The 19,545-nt window shown below is 40.6% G+C and overlaps 1 protein-coding gene across 1 annotated transcript in view; it reads left to right on the top strand.

Moving 5' to 3' along the window:
• Positions 1-19,545, top strand: part of LOC118686840 (transmembrane protein 263-like) — a 200,920-nt gene that overhangs the window by 8,996 nt on the left and 172,379 nt on the right. The window contains exon 2 of the mRNA XM_036383263.1: positions 4,604-4,694. Coding sequence (XP_036239156.1) covers positions 4,604-4,694 — 91 coding nt within the window. The remainder of the gene's footprint in view (positions 1-4,603; positions 4,695-19,545) is intronic.

The raw sequence follows: 19,545 nt of genomic DNA, 5'->3' as shown, positions 1-19,545 counted from the left end.
GTGTCATAAACGTAACTCTGTACCTTGTGGAAAATGCTGACCCTGACTGGATAGGAACTTACTTTCTGTCATGCATGCATTTACTACAGCACTTTTGAATTGTACAGCCTTTAAATATACTGAAAATCTGAGTATTTAGCTGAACTTCTGGTCAGGATTATTCTCAAAATATTGTATCCTGTGGAAGAGCGTGAGGTATACTCTGAAATGCTTGTATGCAATTTGTCACACTTGTTTAGTTCAGTACTGGCAGCCCTCTCTGTCCATAAATACATAGCCTTCTATGAAACACATTATAAATCCACAAACAATAATTTGCCTGGTCACAGCAGTCCATAGCATTTGGGTTAAACTGCATTGTACGGTCAGTAGTCACGCAGTGTGATCAGAACAAGGGATTGTACGTTTCTCAGTTTCTGTGAGAATTCCTTTAGGATTGATGATTTGCTGAGTTCATACAAAGCTTTCCAGCTTCCTTAAGAGTTCATTGAAACTGTTGGCAGAGCAGAGTGAGCTACCTTGAAATCTCACATCTTTAACTTCATTTTGGAAGGGTGGGCGTTGCCTCTGCTTGAGTTTACTTTTTCAGCTTGGAGAGAGTGTTAAAATATGACAGAAAAATTGCCACTAAGCCTTAATGGTGCTCCTAGTCAAGTACTCATCAAGGAATTGTATGAAGTGCCTGCTTGTTGAGGGCAGGGACTGTCTTTGAAGAGCTAAGATGTTTTTCTTAGCTATATATTCTTAGGCTCTGTGCCATAACCTAACTTTCTGTAATAATACCTATTAATGTTTGTGCTTCTCCAGTGGCTCCAGTGAGGAATAGAAGCTCATTCCCAATTTAAGAGGCTATTACAAGCCCTAAATAATCGAAAGAATATTGTACAGTAATATCTGCTGATGTTCCTGAACTGTTGATACACCTTCCTGCATCCCAGATGCTCCTGAGGGAGTATCAAAGCAGAAGCAATCTGTGTCCTTCTGCCACCACTACAGCTCCAGAGGATTATTATTGAACCTGCAAGCCAATAACTTCCACAGTTGTGAGCATCCCATTCCCCTACTTGTCTGTCATGGATCCTTAAGAATGAAAAAAGGAGATGTAACTGGTGCCTCATTCTTGAAATGATAGTGTAAACAGAAAGGTTGAGACAAAGTTATTGGACTCAACCTTAGCATAGTTACAAACCTTCTCAGAAGATAATTACCTGGATTTTTTTTTTTTGATTGCTATAGATGACTGTGCTGCCAGAACTGTAGATATGGTAAATGTTGATTACCAAGCTTGCTGCAGGTCCAGTGAATTAAACTCAGCAGATGTAACTAAAAAAGCAATGGACATGCTAACACAAGAAAAAAAAAAGCTATTGTAAAGAGAATTTGTAATCTTGTCAATGACGCCTGTCAGTGTTTGAGCCTTAAATATTACTTATGGATATGTATATGAGAACCCAGAGCTTCATCTACTGTTAACTATTGCACATTTTCATTAGTGAATCTCAGTACCATGCACACTTATTCACTGGCCTCAGTGATTAGACAGACATGCTGAAGTCTGATAAACTGATATTTACAAGACTACTTTTAGAAGCTCCCTGTATCATAAATGTGATCGGTCATACACAATCATATATTGTGATAAGATATCAGTGAACTGAGAACTGGAGTTACTCTGTAGAAAACATTTCTAACTTTATTTTAGCAACCAGGAAATCTTAAGATTGAAAAGTTTCTTGCAAAAGAGTTCTTGAAAAAATTAAAATTGGGGATTACCTGACATGTCCATGCTTCACTTTAGACTATTTTCCTTTTTAACATTAAATTGAGGAAAAAAAAATTGTAAGTAGTTTTTTGTTTGGGAAGAATTCTCAAAACCATACAGGAAATGTATGCTAAATACAGTTAAAATATGCTGTGTTATGATTAAGTGGTTTTGAATAGTGAAAAAAAAAAATCCTCAGAAATTCTGGTCATTTCTGTTAGATAGTCAGCATGCTCTGTAGAAGCAGTAGTCTTGTAGTATTGTAGTATTCCAGTAGGAACTGCTGAAAGTTTTGAATTGGAGGAAAACTGGTGATGGCAAACAGTGTCTCAGCCATGGTGGTCTGTAATGAGCTCTTTTTTTCTCACAGCTGAATTGGTTAATACTAGCTTAGGTACAAGGCTGACCTTCAACTAAGATAAATCTTAGTTTTGGAGTAAGTGTTGTCAGTGATATCCACCATACTGGAGCATTGTATTGCTAGTGAACACAAGCAGTAGTAGCTCATATGTGAGGAAGAAAAAACCATAATGCCACCACTCACTTTGGGTAGCATTTTGCATCCTCTTTGTATTTATGTAGATGGCAACAACTGTAACCCAAAGGAGCATCAATTATCATGGGCTGTCATTAGAAGAAGCTGCTGAGCAGGTTTGTCTCTTAGGAAATTGAAAATACTGACCATTCTGAAGAAGGGAAGACAAAGCTTTTCTTGCTGGCTTTTCCACAGTCCCTGGAAGTCGGATTGTCTCCTTGAGCAGCATATAGCTAGTATGTGCAGATAGGTCTTACTTGTTTTAACAAATTAAAGTAATTTTATTGCTGTAAACCAGAAAGTACAGGCACAGGATTCATATTCAAGACCTCTTCTAGTTTAGGAGTTCGATAGTTGTGGTTTAGAATGTTTCCAAGGCACACATTGGTGCCTCATATCTTACATGTCCATAAGTTTTATATGAAAAATAAATCTTCTGATCTGGTATACTGCTGTAGCCTCTCCTTCCCTCTCCTCCTTTTCTTTTCTCTCTGTGGCACTGATGAATAGGAAAGAAGTGTCAATTCACATATTGCCGGTTGGTGTGGAAACTTACTCAAATACATACTTTATATTCAACTTGTTGCTCTTACCCAGAATTATTTACATGTTCTTAAAGTCTGGACCACATTATTTAGTTGAAGTGAGGAGATAGTCCAATTAAAAAAAAAAATAATCCCAGGAGCCAGTAATCAACATCAAGATTCAACTAAGGCAACTTACTACTTTCCCATCTGTACCATGTGGTAAACACTTTCTTTCCTTTCTGTGATGGCTACTATAAGGCATGACTTAATGTTTGAACTCTTCACTGACCAAAGCTGGGCACTTGATATTGTGTGTTTTTAAGCAAGGAGAAATTGGTAAATAGCCTAGGTAAAACTTGCATAGTCATGGATGGCAGAAATCCAGGTTCTGACCCTGGCCCCATTGCAGTAGGCCTGTACACTTCACCTGGTGGTCTCTTTTTCCCTGCTGTAAAACATCTGAAAAGTAAGGTGGTACTTTTTCAACCAAATGGACATGAAAACAAAATAATGGGGAATGGATGAAAATGTGAGCTACTTGCACAAAGGATGGAATTTGACAATTGTTACTTTTCATGATGTGCAAGTTGAGGAAACAGAGAAAGTAGCCAATGCTGTTGAGGTAACCTCTCAGTCACAGGGTTTGGAAAGAATGAAACTAAATGCTGCAGCTTTAGGACCATGAGCTCCTTTTCTTCGTGACTTACAATAATAACATTTTGCAAGCTGTTGATGTACCAGCTGTACTTCTGTAACATTCCAGCTGTGTATGTTAGTACACATTTTCAGATAGTTCAGACTACAAACCCAGTCATGTTTTCAAAGTGCACAAAAGCTTCATTTCCTAATGACTGCTAAGTTTGTCATTTTACTCTTCACTGTACTAGCATTGCAAAGAATTAGGCTTTTTTTAGGGGAGCCCTCCAGCTATGCCTAGTGTTTACTCTTCTGTAACTTAAAAAAAAAAAGGTAAGTTGAGTGGAAGAAGATGGTGTGGTTTTTTTTTCCTGTGATAGTTTGAAACTGAAAAAGCAACTACACTTTTATAGCTCCACGTGTAATGAAAATATTGTGTGTGTAAAGTTAGTTCAGCTGCAAATCTTTTAAACTCTGCTCATGTCCTTCCAGCAGTAACATTGCAGGCTCTTCACAGGATCAAGAAGGTTGGAACATGGAAATGCAAAGCCTGGGAGGGTAGCCCAGTAGATTTTCAGGAATGGTTAGTTTGGCATATTACACATGGAGGCATAAATGGATGTATTGAGCTTGTAGGGGAAAACTCCACAGTCAACGGACCTGCATAGGTTAGAAGACTGCAAACCAGTTTGCTTTGTTTTCCTTTGAAACAAATGACATTTCAGAATCTAGTCTTGGTAAAACAAAGAGAAGGTTTTTTTCCCAAAAATTCCAGTTGATGGTGGGTCTGCTGCTATCCTTGATAAATGGAAATTTTAATGTGTTACTGCATTATGTGTTTTGGAAATAGTAATTTAGAAATTGTGCTTCACTGGTTTTCAGGCAGTTAAGAAATTCAGACCCTTGTAACATCATGTGCTGTTGTGAAAAGTCTTTTTTTTTTTTCTTTTTTATGTGTTTTTTTTAAGTTTCTCCTTTCTGTGTTGCAACTGCAAACAAATCTCCCAGCTATTTCTTTCTCATCAGCTAAAATGAGCTCTTTCTGTCCTTACTGGCTGGCATATTCTCTAGTCCTGTAACCATTTTTGTGGTTCCTGTCTGAACTTTCTGCAATTTACCTCCTCTTGCTATTCTGTTCTGCAGGGCCCTAGCTTAGAAACACAGATGGTGGATGATGAAACTGAGCCTACAAGTGAAGAATTGCCTCCTCATCTGCGGGAAGAGCCTCCCGAAGGTACAGTGCTGGCACTCAATGTAAACTCTTTGCAATCAATTGAAGAAAATGTTCTGGCCAAGAAGTCTGATTTATCTGTCTGCCTTGAACCGGTATCTGCCTGTTTTCTGAGAGGGGTAAAGCTTTGTCAGAGGTGACAGTTTAGCCAACCTCCCAGCCAGAGCCAGCCACTAAGCCTTCTTTTGCATTCAAAGGAAGGCTTTACCCACTGAGGTGCAGACACAGTTCTGCATTCTCTTTAACAATATGGCTTCTGATTAAAATTGTCCTGCTTGATCATCCTGTCGTCGGGCTTAGGAATAAAATGCTTCCTCTAATGTCTTATTTGTGATGTTTTGTGTCTTCATTAGGGGAGACTTCCTAAGCAGTCCTCTTTTCTCTCTTTACCTCTCTCTGCAGCATCCTGCTATTGAAATTGTCCCCAGCAGAGACTTGTCAAAGTTAGGTATTCTAGTGATTTTGTTTCTTTTCACGGTCTCTCTTGGAAGCCAGTTTAGCCATCTGAGGAGGAGGCAATGAAATGCTGTCCATCAGCAGGAGGCTCAAAGATGCCAATTTTAATTAAAAACCTTGTTTGCAAAGACATGCCCTGGATTTATACAGGGAACAGATTTTTTTCCCCACTGTGCAAAAGTCACAGGCATTGAATATATGCAGCAAAATAGGTGTTGCTTTCTTTTGAATAGAAGCTGCTAACATTGCTGGAAGTGATAATACATCCTGAGCTTTGTCTTCAGTTCATTTGCTTCTAAAACACAATCACTCATAATCACTGTGGATGGCTTAAATGACCCAGAGAGTGCTGAGATTCTTATTAGCAACTTAGTGTTAAAATACCATGACTTGTCTTTGGGAAACATAAATGTGTTTTATATTTTTCCTTTAAGAGAAAAAGATGCTGATACAGCATTTATACTGACAGCCATTCTTAAAGGGAATATGAGCAAAGTAGATGGTTTTAGGAAGTTGCTGCTCCCATCCCTTCTTGTTGAGCATTCTGTTAAAGTTTTCTTAAGTTGTAATTTCTTGTTCTGTTCCATTTCACATACCTTGTGTTGATAATTACAGTATATAGAGGTAAGTGAAAGGTAGGTTTCTTTTGCAGCTCTTATAAAGCCAGAAGGAAATAAATGTGGAGAATATTGTGATTATTCTATAAATTCTTGGAGGATATAATATTAATATTCCCTCCCCCTCCTTACTTTGTAAGCAATCCCAAGTCAGCATGTAATGACAGTTCATTGAAGTAAGAATTCTGGTCACTAGCTGAAGCTGATGATTACATGAGCCTGGAGACTATATCCTGGAATGTAAAACACATCTTGTCTCATCAGTTTATCAGGAATAGGCTTAGATTTTGGACTGTGGCTTTTACTTGTATAATCAAAAGAGGTTTTTTCAATGTGGCTCAGTATTTTTCAAACTAACTTTTTAAAATGAAAGTAAGTTCTTCTGCCTGCAACTCTGCTGGTTTGAATGACAATGAAATGTGTCGGCGTTAATATTCTACTTCTGTGATTTATGGGATGGTTTGGGAGAAGTATGTGGTCTGGATATACCCACTTTGCTGGTGTGAGGAAAAAAAAAGAACTGTAGCAGTTGAGATGATTTGATTAAGCAGTGATACAGTAGATCAAGTCTGAGCTCAGTATGTACCTTTTGAATTTACAATGATCTCCAGAGTAGCAAAATAGGAGGGATGGTGAGAGCACAACTGAAACTAGAGTCTGCATGGCAGAAGAAGTGGAAAATTTGTCCTGAAGGAGAGCAATCAGGATTATGCTGAATTTATAGCTGACTTTGGATATTGGTGGAGTTGAGTAACAGAAGTGTTCCTTAGAAGCTGCTGTCTACCAACACAGACCTACCAGAATCACTGTAAAGAACATATAGTTGCAGGCATCATTGCAAATACCTCATGGAAAAAGAAACTCTGACGTCCTTTGACTTAAATACCATTCAGAGTACTATCTTATCTTTGCTGCTCTTCAGATTTCTTGTTTCTTCTGACAGCACTTTCCTAGTTAAATCAGATGCTTTGCAATACGTAAAACCATGTTGTTGTGACTACTGCAGTCTTGTTTCCTGGGATCTATGAATTGGAGACCATGTCTGCTTGCCTTCTGGTAATGAGTGCATAAGGGATGGAAGGTTCTCCAGAGTCTCTCTGTCTAGCACTAAACCATTTTTTCCCCAGATGGCATCATAGTAACTTCATTTCCCATCTTGCACAGCGTATCTACTGCCCTTCTGAAAGGAGGGGAATTGGAAGCACTGTTCTATGTACATATTGCAATAAGATAAAAGTTTTCCCTTCATGGATTGTCATATTTTTAAACAGTGCTGCATAACAGCCTTCTACAAATAATGGGACAATTTTACATGTCATCATGTGCATAACTAAATAGAGTAGGTATCTATGTGGGTAACAACTGGTATGGAATAGCAGACGTTGGTCCCAAGTGCAGTTTGGCAGCCTGGCAGTGTTTGAGGCAAGAGAAATACCAAGACAGAGGCTAGTATCCGTGTGTCACCTGAATCAGATTGTTTTGCTGCTGTTAAGTTTAACTTTTTTTTTTTTTGTATTTAACTAAGTTAGCAGAGTAAATGAGTCAGAAGTACAGCTCCTGCCGGATCCCGTGCATGGCATTAGATGCCACAAGGGGCTTTTCGAAAGCTCGGCGGCGAGGTTGCGTTCCCAGGGCGGCGCTGCTGCGCGGTGCCCGCCGCGAGGAGCGGCCGCGCGGGGGCGCTGCAGGCCCGGCCATGCCCGAGCCCGCGCTCTGGGCAGCGCTCGCACGGCGCCGCCGCCCGCAGAAAGGGCTCAAAGCTATTCGCTCCTCTCCCCGAGCTGCCGTGCGCTGCCACAGGGGAAGCTCCCACACTCTGCCGCAGGAAGGCTGTTTATGCCCTAACGATACTCTACCTCTTGACATCGTGATCCATCTGCCAAATTCACGGGGGTTTTTATTCTCCCTTCATCTTTAGTATCTCTATGATCCTTGTGACATACTTTTTTTTTTATCCCCTCATTTGAAAGGGAGGCACAGGAGCAGTAGCAATTAGCATCCGGAGTGCTGGTGCATTTAGCACTTCACAGAGCAGGCTGTATAGGGCTGGTTTGCCATCAGCAGCTGGTGAAGGGCAGTGGGCTCTGCAGAGGAGCACACTGCTCTAAATGGTATGAACTGCTTCCTTCTTTGCAAGAAATTCACCATGACTTATCTGTGCTGCCACACATCTGAGCTACTTTCATGTAGGTTTTGTGTGATCTTGAATGTTAAATGGAAGTGTGATTGCAGTGAGAGAACTAGATTTAGTTACTCAAGTACAGCCACACCTTGCTGTATCTGTTGCTTCTTTATTCTCCACTTCAGAGTTCTGTTGCTGATCATTTAATACAGTGCAGTGTTAATTGATATAATCACTTCACGTTTCTGTCCTTTTCCATTGAATTAATCAAGAAAAGTGGTAGCAATGAAATCTGGTGGTGATTAAATCTTCTGTGACATTCTCCATTAGGATATCTCAGTATATTATTTGCTGCATATATCTCCCATTTATTACACTAATTTTTGTGGGAAAAGTAGTTTTACTCTGTCAAACTGCTAAAAACTATGCATTGAGGAGTGTCATGCCCCTTGTTGATACTGGGGCATGGCTGTAGTTTGTTTTGGCCTTATTAAGTAGTGCTGCATATACTGAAGTTCATTTCAAGGTGGTATGGTCTAGTTGCAAAGCTATGCCACTGATTAACAGTGATAGTCCCTGTTGGGAGTTTACAAACCAGTGCTTTCTTCCATGGCCTTTAAGTACTAAACATGAAGATTTTATCAGCCAACGTACTATGATCAGTTTTGCAATAAGCCAGAGTCTTGTGCCTGAACCGTCTGCTACCTCTTCTGTAGTTTTCAGACCCAGCAGAGATGTTCCTTCTTTGTTGCAGACTGGGCCTTGTGGAGTAAAGTTTTATTAAAAGCAATGGGTCTTAGCAGCTCCGCAGTATATAACAGATCTTGGGAAATTTCCTTTCCAAATAACTGTGGTGTTCTTAATTCAAATTGTTTTACGCTTGCTGTGGGTAAAGAATACACAGAGATAGTTACTGTAAATCAGATGATTTGCAGGAGTTTAGAACCTAGTATCTTGTGTGAGCCTTATAATCTGCCTCCATGGAGGCATGTAGTCTTTGCTGTTTTATGTCTTCTGCAGGATAAATCTATATTGCATGCATGTGTAGGAAGCTTTAGGACTCCTTATCCACAGTTTGAGAATGTCCAATCCAAGGAATCTGGGAGTTTGTGGATTGCTCATTCAGGATTGAGTTTTGAGACCAGCATTTGACCTAGATCTGTATGGATCGAACTAAAACCAAGTACAGTTGTGTTTTGGTTTAGGTACTACCATCCATTTGAAATGTCTGAAATTAATTAAACTGTTAACTTCATGTCGGTGTATTAACTTATAAGAATATGACAGTTTATTGAAACCAGCAGATGCCAGAGAAACATGTCTTTTCAGGCATCTCATCTGCAATGAGACCTTCAGTTGAAGTCTATGATACAGATGTTTAATTTCAAAAAGGTATATGTCTGTAAATAGATCCAGTTTTGATGAATGGGTGGCACTTTTCCAATTATTGTTGGGCCAAATGTCTGCTGCAACAATTGCCATACCAATATTTAAATGCTGCAAACTTTATCTGTTCTGTTTTGCATTTTCTTATTGCAAGTAATATTTAGTGTGTCTGTCTCCCAACTGCCCATATCCAAAGAACCTCAAAGAAATGACCCTGGAAAATGAGGCAGTTAATAGCAGTTCAATTTCCTTTCAGTATCAAGCTTTTTGCTAAATTCTGTTGCCTTTTCTGGTGTAAAGTAACTTAACAAAGTTGCCTGTGTGCCTTAGTGTCGTGTACTACATATCTAGGTAAGTACGTGTGTACGTAGTCTACCAGACCAGTGTCTTGAAGTTCTGTGAAGCTGGCAGATGCAAAGCTGTGGTATCTGCTAAGCCCTCCTCTACTTTCCTGAGTCAAACCACTCTCTTCAGTGTGCTGCCTCATAATGTCCCACAGTCAAATCCTTCTACAGAGGACCTCTTTAAATGATCTGCTTTTTTTTTGTCTAATTGCCAGTCAGCCTGGATTGACCTCTGCAGTTCTTGTGGTCATGTAAGAAAAGCAAGAGACTGGGAAAGGGACGGCTGTAATCTATCCCAGCAGTGTGGCCTGGCAGCCAGGAGGGCCAACAATGCCCTGGGGTGCATCAGGGACAGCATCACCAACCAGGCGAGGGAGAGGATTGCCCCACTCTGTTCTGGCACAAGTCCTGTGTGCAGTTTGGGCACCACAGTGTAAGAAAGACATTTAACTATTAGAGAGCACCCAACGGAGGGCCATGAGAATGATGAAGGGCCTGGAGGGAAGCCATATGAGGGAGGCTGAGGTCTCTTGGTTCCTTCAGCTTGGAGAAGAGAAGACTGAGGGAAGATGTCATCACAGGCTGCAATTTCATTGTGAGAGGAAGAGGAGGGGCAGACACTGAGTCAGGGGTGTTTGCATTGGGTATGGAAAAGGTGCTTCCCCCAGACCATGGCTGGGCACTGGAACAGGCTCCCCAGAGAACTGGTCCCAGCACCAAGCCTGATGGAGTTCAAGAAGTGTCTGAACAGTGCTCTCAGGCACATGGTGTGATTCTTGGTGTTGTCCTGTGCAGGGCCAGGAGTTGGACTTTGATAATCTTTGTGTCCCTTCCAACTCAGCATATTCTTAACTCTACTGTTGACTTCGTCTGTGGCTCTAGTCAAGTAGTTTGGCCTTCCTTGAACCACAGTATTATTTGTGTATGAAACAGAAATTATTGTTCCTCTTTATAGATGAGGATGGTGAAAAAGCAAACTGTAAGCCTTTGGGCTTTTATAGGTGGAAGATACTTGAAAATTGAATCAGAAATTGTGATCGTAATGTATAAATAATACAACACTTTGCCTGATACATAACTTGTCAATTTCTCTCTTTTTTTTGTTCTTTTTGAGTCCTCAAAAAGATGATTGGACTTGTCAGATAACCTTAAACAGAAAGGCAGGTTTCTTAAAAAGCAGAAAAAGAAATTAGCAGTGAGGCTGTCTGTTCTTTGGAACTGGGACTTTATGTACCTGGCGTGTCCTCTCATCTGTAAAAGCATTTCCTGAGCTACTTCTGTAAATGCCCTGAGGCTGAAGAGCAACGTTTCAGTATCATCTGTCTCTAAGGCATGATTCCTTGCAGCCATGCTCTTCTGTTGGCCAAACCAGTTCTTGTTTCTGCAAAAGAAATGACCTGTAGTGTCAGCTCAGTCTTGTGCGGAAAGTCTGGCTTAGTATTTGTTAGATTATAAAACACTTTGATATCCATCAAAAGTTCTAATGTGTTTCTATTAAATTTATCATCATTGTTTTAGTAAAGCTGGAGCTCTTCTTTAAATTCTCCATTGGCTATATTGGCTTACTCCTGCTTTATTTTAGTTCTCTGGGGGAAATTGACAATCTGAAATGTGATTAATAAACAGTGTCTGTGTGTACCCCTTTCTCCCTCTCTCAGCCCCCACCCATCTCTATTCCTGTTGGTGTATGCTTGTTGCTGACAACAGGCATCTTCCATTCAGCAGCTATGTTACATTGTCTTCTACAAACAGCATGAAAGCTATTTAAATTGTTTTTATTCCACTTCTCCCTATGTCCTATCCTTTCCTCTCCACTATTTTCATATGATTTAATGAGAGGTTTTTTGACAGCTCAGCATCCCTTTTTTCTAGCCTACTCCATGCCCTGCAAATCATTCTGTCACTAAGTGTTGTATGTGTGCACAGCATATGCTGTTAAGGGCAGCATAAATAGCCTCCAAGTGCCTGGTGGACTGCAGAAGAAAGGTTCTCATAACTTAAGTGTGGGAAACCTTTTATCAGTGGATCTTGTTAATACAATGATATTGGGAAGTGTGTGAGTAGCCAGCTGGTTTTCCCTGAGGGCCTTTGCCCATAGGATGGTGCAACAGTAGTTTTACCATTTGCCTGGGGACAGTAGCTGAAAAAAAAGTGTGAACTCCAAATGAAAAGATACTTCAGTGTGAAAGGTAACGGGAAGCCTCTGTCAGAAGAAGCATCTTGGTCAATTACTCATGAATGTGGTTTTTTCTAGCAATAGAGGTTTGTACTGTGTATCTTATTACCTGGCTGAAGTGGCAGACATTTGTCACTGTTTTTATACTGGTTAGAGATATATGAAATGGTGTAAAAGAATATATGTTCTTTTACTATGTATTTTTTATTAAGGGGGGAAATACATTAAGATGCAGGCAATTGTTCTTAAATAGGTGTTGTGGTTTAACCCAAGTCAGCAGCCAAGGCCCACACAGCTGCTCACTCACCCATTAGTGGGCTTGCAGAGGGAATCAGAAGCATAAGAGTTAGAAAACTCATGGGTTGAGATAAAGAAAGTTTAATAGGGAAAACAAAAGCTGTGCATGCTAGCGAAGCAAAAAAGGAATTAATTTACTGCTTCCCAGGGGCAGACAGATGCTCACCCATCCCCAGGAGAGCAGGGCCTTGGGTAGACAAACATCATAACTCCAAACATCCCCCACTTCCTTCTTCTTGCCTGCATTTTATATGCTGAGCATGATGCCATATGGTCTGGAATATCCCTTTGGTCTGCTGGGGTCACCTGTCCTGGCTGTGTCTTCTTAACCTCCCATGCACTCCCAGTCCCTTCACCACTGTGGCAGTATGAAAACCAGAAAGTACTTTGGCTTTTCTGTGTAATCCCTGCTCAGCAATAATAAAAGCATCTCTATATTATCATCACTGTATTCAGCACAAATCAAGAACATAGTCCCATACCAGCTGCTGCAAAGAAAATTAACTCTACCCCAGCCAAAAGCAGCACAATCAATCTTTCAGGCTTGTAGTTATCAGTCCTGTTTGGAAGCTGAAAAAGGAGGCAGTTCCTGCTTGTTCCTAATGGACTAAAAAAAGAAGTCAAGTAAGTCTTGCTTTTACATATAGCTACAGTCTGAAGTACTAAATAAGAATGAGGAATGCAGTAAATCCAGGTCAGGAGTGAAATTGAATCAATATATCAGTGTGTTAACAATGATGATATCTTGAACTGCTAAACTATCAGAGTATTATAGCAGGCAATTAAATCATAAGGTCGGTACATGAGGCTGTTAATTCTCCTCAGAACTGAGTGAAATGCCCAGTTAACATTTCATAAACATGTGTAGTCTCAGCCTGGCTGCCTGCCTTGATTTCAGCTGTTTGTGAACAATTTGAACCACTACTTTGATTACCAGTATGATTGCACAATTGCATCAATCTGGTCTCCTCTGGACTGATCATTTTGGATCACAAAAACCAACCTGATTCTGAGGAATAGGTTTTTTTCAAGGCTGTTTATGAACTTATGAATGAGCTGTAAAGTGAGGGTTCTTGTGTCAGTTTGCTCACCCTCTAGGATAATATTCTAGGAGAAAATAATCTAGTTTGAAACTGGGTGGAATTCTAGAGCAATTTTTACAGAAAATGGTCTTGCACTAGTATGGGCATATGTAATTCTATATCTTCTCTATTTTGAACACACTGAAGACCAATGCATGTTCCTTATTAATGTTTTGGATTATTAAACTATTGCGATACGTTTCTTTGCTATATTATGGGGAATCTATCCTCTTTCTATCTATCTGATACTTGTGTAGTGAGAGAATTTTTCTAAGGCTATGTTTTGTCTCCTGTTATGCTCTCTCTCTCAGTAACCTACTACTGGTTTCAAGTTTTGCCCAAAGTGTGTAATATTCAGTAGTATATACCTACTCTAAAAAGTTTAGGTAGCTTTATATTTTTGGATCTTGTATTATGAAAGATGAATGTATTTTTCTAGTTGGCATCCAAAAAGAAGTAAGTATTCTTTATAAAAAATATTACATCTATTTTGCAAATAATGCTAAAAATAAGGTATTTCTGTGAGTTGTGAGAGGGTCTTAGGATATGGGATTGTTAAATGAGTATATTGGAATATTGTTACAGTTGAAAGAACAGATTTATAATATTAAGCTATAACTTTATTTCTTAGTAAATGAGACCTCATTTTTGGAGTTAGACATTCACCTAATGAATACCAGTTCATCTATTTAAGATTCTAAGGAACAGGCAATGTTGTTGACCTCTACTGTTTTTACCTTTCCAAAACCCAAATTTTACTGTAAAGGTATAATCAAAATAATAAAGGTTCTGTCCTGTGCAGAAGTTCAAAGCCAAAACTCTTGTTGGTTTCCTTCTTCTTTCCCCATCTTCCCAAATTCTCTGGAGATTTGTGCGTGGTAGTGATGTGTTCTGGGTTTTTTGAGTGGGTTGGTCTTTTTTTATTAGTTCGTTTTCCCCTAAAAAGGGGAAAGGTTTCCCCTGTATCTCTTGGATACAGAAGTGGGATAATTCTAGTTAGTTATGTGAATTCATCCTCTTTGGCTGAGCCAGCTGTTCATGTGTATCTAGTACTGGAAAGTGTAATTTTGTAAAAGACCCAGTGCCTCCCACTCACCCCTACAAAAGCCAAAGAACAAACCTCCAAGATTTAATTGCTAGTACAATATGTTAAAGTTAGGGCTCACTTTGGGAAATGCAAATTGAGACTCTGTGTTTGGTTTAGTGTTTTTATAGCTTGAGAATGTTACTGTTGTTGCAGTATTTTGTTCCTAGCATCTTGAGAGTTGGGTTTGTTTTTTTTTTTCCCTCTAAATATTAGACTCAATTGATCAGGGAAGTGGGTAAATTCTTCCAGTCAATGGATCTTGTACTGTTACATTGAAAAAGGATGAAAAAACCACATTTACGAAGTTTGGTTTTTGTTTAAGAATCTACTTTATTTAGAGAAATCTGTTTTCTGTGATATCTGGAGATCTTTAAAAGATTGTGACTACCTGAACCCAGCTCTAATGAAAAAACAGTTTGGTTGCTGGTTTAAGCTTAACATGTGCTCACGCTCCTTTAACATATGTTTGAGCTCCTGAAAGAAATATTCTGCATTCAGCTCTGGCTGCAGGTTACCAGTTTCACCCCAGTGCATTGCCATGTGTGCTTGGGTGCCAGCACAAAAGCTGCTGAGTGCCCATGGAGACATAATGCCTCTGTCTGGAGTGGGTGTAACTGGAGTGAGTGAACCATCACATCATTCCCACAATCCAGAGACTGAAGGATGCCTTGTCCGGCCGAGTAGTACGTGTTGTGTGTCGGTGAGCTTGTATGGACCACAAGGACAGGCTTGGGGTCTCGTGTGTGTGCTGCAGAGCTCGCCTGGCTTCCTGTTGTTCTAGCAAGGAACAGATGCAGCTGCAGGCATCACTTAAAACCTCTTTTTGATAGCATATAAGAGGTCACCTCTTGATGTTCGTGTTTCTAGCAACTTCAGTGTGTAGCACAGTGATTAAGATAGTGAGGAAAGCAGAAGGATCTTGGCTTTTACTCCTCCTGGGTCTGATCCAAGTAGCATTAATATGACATGAGACGTTTTGTTGGTATTTGATTAACTCGGAGGCTTGTTCTTGTTTTGTGTGACACATTGTAAGTTAACCACCCGGCATGTCGACATGTGCGATTAAAAACAAACGCTTAAAACTAAATTGAGGAGCTGCTGCCAAGCGTGCCGCAGGGAGGGGCTGGCGCAGCCTGCCCTGCACGGCTCCTCTGGGACAGGCTTCACCCGCTGCTCTCCGGAGCTTGCGTCGGCACCTTCTCAGGTCACTGCTGTATTGCCGATATTTGTTCTCAAACATTTTATTCAGCTGTCTTGCGCAGTTAAAACACTCCCGACGAAATGTGGGAACTGCAAATGGCAGCTTAGAAGCGCGTTGCTCAAGCAGCCCGCCCTCGGTGACGGCCGCTGTGTTTGGGGGCTGTCGGTCCGGGCGGGCAGCGCGGTGTGGCTCGGCGCGGGAATGCCGGGCGGCTCCGTGGCCCAGCAGGGGGCTGCCGAGGGCCGCCCGCCCGCCCCGGGCCCGGCGGCAGCCGCGGCGCTGCCGCTTTCATCCCACCGCACCGTTGCACCTGCCGTTTCCCTCAGCTTAAATTCCGGGACAGCAAGAATGGGTCTGGGCTTATTTCATAATTAACTAATTAATTTCACAAATAACTCTTGGGGAGTTAACAAAGCTTATTTTCCCTTGTCACTGCCTTCTTTGTTACAAGATTTTCAACCTCGCTTCCTTGTTAAGGTCCTTGCTGTGGAAGCAATTCCTCATTTCTCAGTCAGGAGCAGGGTGTTTTTAAAGGTAGTGTTGCCCATACAGGAAGCTGGGTTTGTGGATGCTAAGCATCCAAAGGAGTGAAAGCCATGGCATGCACAGTAGCTGTTCAAGTCTTGCTAACCTTTGGCTTTATTTTCAGACCTGAAATAAGCTTTCATAGTGTTAATGAGAAACCTTCTGCTGATTCAGTGGGCACTTTCCATAACACTTAAAGGAAAATGTGCCCTCCGACCTGTGCACATATGTGCAATGCCTGTGAAAACTCACCATTCCTCTTGAGTGGAACTGCTGCCCTACGATTCTGTGGTGTTGGGTGGGCTGGGAGGGCCCCTGCCAGCGCCTCCTGGAAGGGACCGTGCTGGGAGAGGTGCGGGAAGGAGGTGCCCCTACACCTGCCAGGGTTGCGGGGCTGTGGTTGCTTCAGCACATGGCTCCTGTGGCTGTGACAGGGCTGTTCTTGTCAGCTGAATGCTTTTCTTCCAGGTTGTGTGTAGAATTGTTCCTGAAGTAGAGTAGTTCTTTAATTGATTATTGACTCTTTTAGAAAGTATTTTGGTGAAGGGCTAAGCAGACCTTGTATAAAGCTATCTTGTTCTTCTGCAATATCAGTATCTGCTTTCTTTTCATTTGAGGCAAATACCAGGGGAAAAAATACCTTTAAATGTACCTGCTAATTCCCAAGTTGAGATTTTAAGCCTTTTGTGTGTAATGATTTTTTTTTTCCTCCAGAGGAACAAATTTTATGCTTGCAGATCAAGGACTGACTAGATTAGAGGGAAAACAGCAGCAGCAAGTGAACTGCTGGGAGGGGGCGCGCACACACACACACACACACGATTTTCCTGCTGCTGTCATGAATTACAGCCAAAACCAGAAATCTGTAAAGACACTTAAAGTGTGGAGCAAATAAGAGAATTTCCAAATAGTTGGAGTCTCCATGACATACCAGCAGTTATTTTAAATGTCCTGTGAATTTATAGTAGCTTCTGGCTAAAAACTATTTTCAGAGTACTAAAGCAGAGTGTTTTTTTCACCCGACTTCTTCTTGCAGTACAAAAAAATTGAGGACTTCAGATGGAGCTATAAGGAGGGTTTTGCAAGGACAGCTTGGAGAAAATATTCTGACAGACTCTCAGAAGGACCTAGTTGGAGTCCATTAGTAGTCATGGGTTTGATTTGAGATCATGAGAAAGCTTTTAGTTCAGAGAAGCCAACCATCCCCTGCCCTCGCTTTGTCCTGAACAAGCTCTTGTTCTCAGATGATCACTTGAGCTGCATTGCTTTTCTCTGCCACACTGGAAAATGGAACTGTGAGTAATGAGTTGACAGTAAAGCAAATCTTCAACCTTTCTTGGAGTACCTAGGATATTTTTGGGCCACTACAACTGATAAATAGGGAAAGGGTAGTCTTTGAGTTGCACAGCAGCTTTTAATGGCAGATTTAGCTCTTGTTGCTAAAACTTGTCAGAATTTTCCTTTCAGATGTCCAGCCCTTCAGATTTTGAAATCCATCTCTTGTTGGGCAACTAGGAGTTTCGTAGCCTTTAAAGGGTGGGTTTGAGGGGTGTAAGCCTCACTTTCCATTTCTGAGAGCTGAGTTTGGAATGGACACTATTTGAGGTTAAAGCTGTCTTCATTGTTACAGACAGGGCAAGATATCCTACTTTGCTAAAGAAAACAATGTGATGTTAAAAACTAAAGCAATAAATACGTGCACAGCTGAGTGACTTTAGGACGAAGAAGGAGGTAAGTAAACTGACTCTGGTGAAGGTCTTGACGAGAACGTAATAATCTTAAATGAGATTTGTCCCCAGCAGACACTGAAGACATCCTGACCTTTTTTAACTCTGATTTATTCATCATGGGAATGGATTTTGTATCTCATCTACTCTGTGACTGATGGGCAGGAGTAATTTCTCTCTCAATACAGAAGAGTACACTGTGGTAGACTCCATTTGCCACACTGACAGGAGAAGAATGCCATCAGCTACAGAGTTGGCTTAGGAAATATTTTCCTTTTCAGTCTTGCACTCTTAATGTGTGCCATATATATGTGTAATGGTAGGATGGGGGAAAGGCTACTGAATTGTATGAAAGTTGAGTCGGGAATTTCCTGTGCTATCTGAGATCTGCTCAGATCACAAGGAAAATGAGTATTTATGGCTTTACTTGAAAGAATTCAAAGAGGGGAAAAAAAAAGCAGTGAAGAAAATTTCACACACAACCCCAATCCAACTCATGCTCTTTTCTCTGTAACATAATTTTATCAGTCTTTTCTTGCAAATACTCTCCTATCTGTAGATTCTTTAATCACAGTGATCCCCATATCCTGAATTTGCTTTGCATGACTGTCTTGTAATGTGGATATCATATATAGTAGTGGTCAGCCCTTAGAAGGAACAGTTATATCTTTTGTTTCAAAATACTGCAGACAGATCATTTTTCACTACTTCTTGTGGGTGGCATTGGGGCAAGAGTGGGAAATACAAAAATGAGATGGTGAGATAATAACCTGTCAATCAATACCTGCTAGGTGTCTTTGGAGAGGCAGTAAAATATATTCAGGAGCCCAGTCAGCATATCACTCATACAGAGAGAGTACTGTGGGGCAGAAACCTGCAGGACTTGTGGGGTTTTAAAAAGGTTTGCACAGCTGGGCAACAAGTCATTGTTTCTCTGACATGTTTGGAGTTCTGTTGCTGGCTGATTTGGGACTTACTTGGGATCTCAGCTTCTTCATTCAGAAGTCTTTAAAACTTCTGAATGAAATGTAAGGCAGGTGTAAGACTGTTGCACAAAACCTGTGGTATCTGAGGAAGTCAGCCTGCTTTTTCTGGAAGGTTCTTGAACTAGAGGCATGTTGATAGTGATTTAAGAAATTGAAATTATTAATAGGCTGATATTTTTTTCCTTTAATCTTTTTCCAGGGTTACTCTGCTCTGGTTGGCTGCAGAATGCAATGAACTAACTTAAGTCACAGTAGGGGCAAACAGGTCAAATAGCTTGAAACAAAATCTTTGTGTTACCTTCCTCATTTCTGGGGATTTTTCTGTAATGACACATACATTAAATGTAATTAGTAGTCTCTGAAAAACACTGATCTTATTCTCTTTATCTCAGCAAATCAAAGCTTGTAACATGTTAATTTCATAGGACCCTCTAAGTCTCAGCTGCATCTTCTGACGTTGACTGCTCCTTATCAATGTCTGCTGTACTATTATTAAAAATAGAAAACTTCCATACTAGGCAATTAATTTAGAAATGCCATCCAGTATACTGGACTTCATACTGAAATTAATGGAGGTCATGTGGGATTTTTTTCTTTTTTTTGTAATTAATCTATAATTATAAGGGAGCTTCCTTTTATCTGTTGAAATAAGCCTTTGCAGAATATGAAAATTCTACCACTGAATTTTGCACTTGCCTATTACATGATAAACAGTGACTTGGTATTTGACAGCTGAGAGATAAAAGCCTTGGTATTTGCAGAAGAATGAGGATGCTTGCTAGGGTAGGATGATTTAATTTCTTCATACTCTCTGCTGCTACTGGACATCTGACTTTTTTTCCCCTTTT

Source organism: Molothrus ater, chromosome 6, assembly GCF_012460135.2.
Source record: "Molothrus ater isolate BHLD 08-10-18 breed brown headed cowbird chromosome 6, BPBGC_Mater_1.1, whole genome shotgun sequence".
NCBI classification, from domain to species: Eukaryota; Metazoa; Chordata; class Aves; order Passeriformes; family Icteridae; genus Molothrus; species Molothrus ater.
This window is presented reverse-complemented; position numbering and strand designations above follow the sequence as displayed.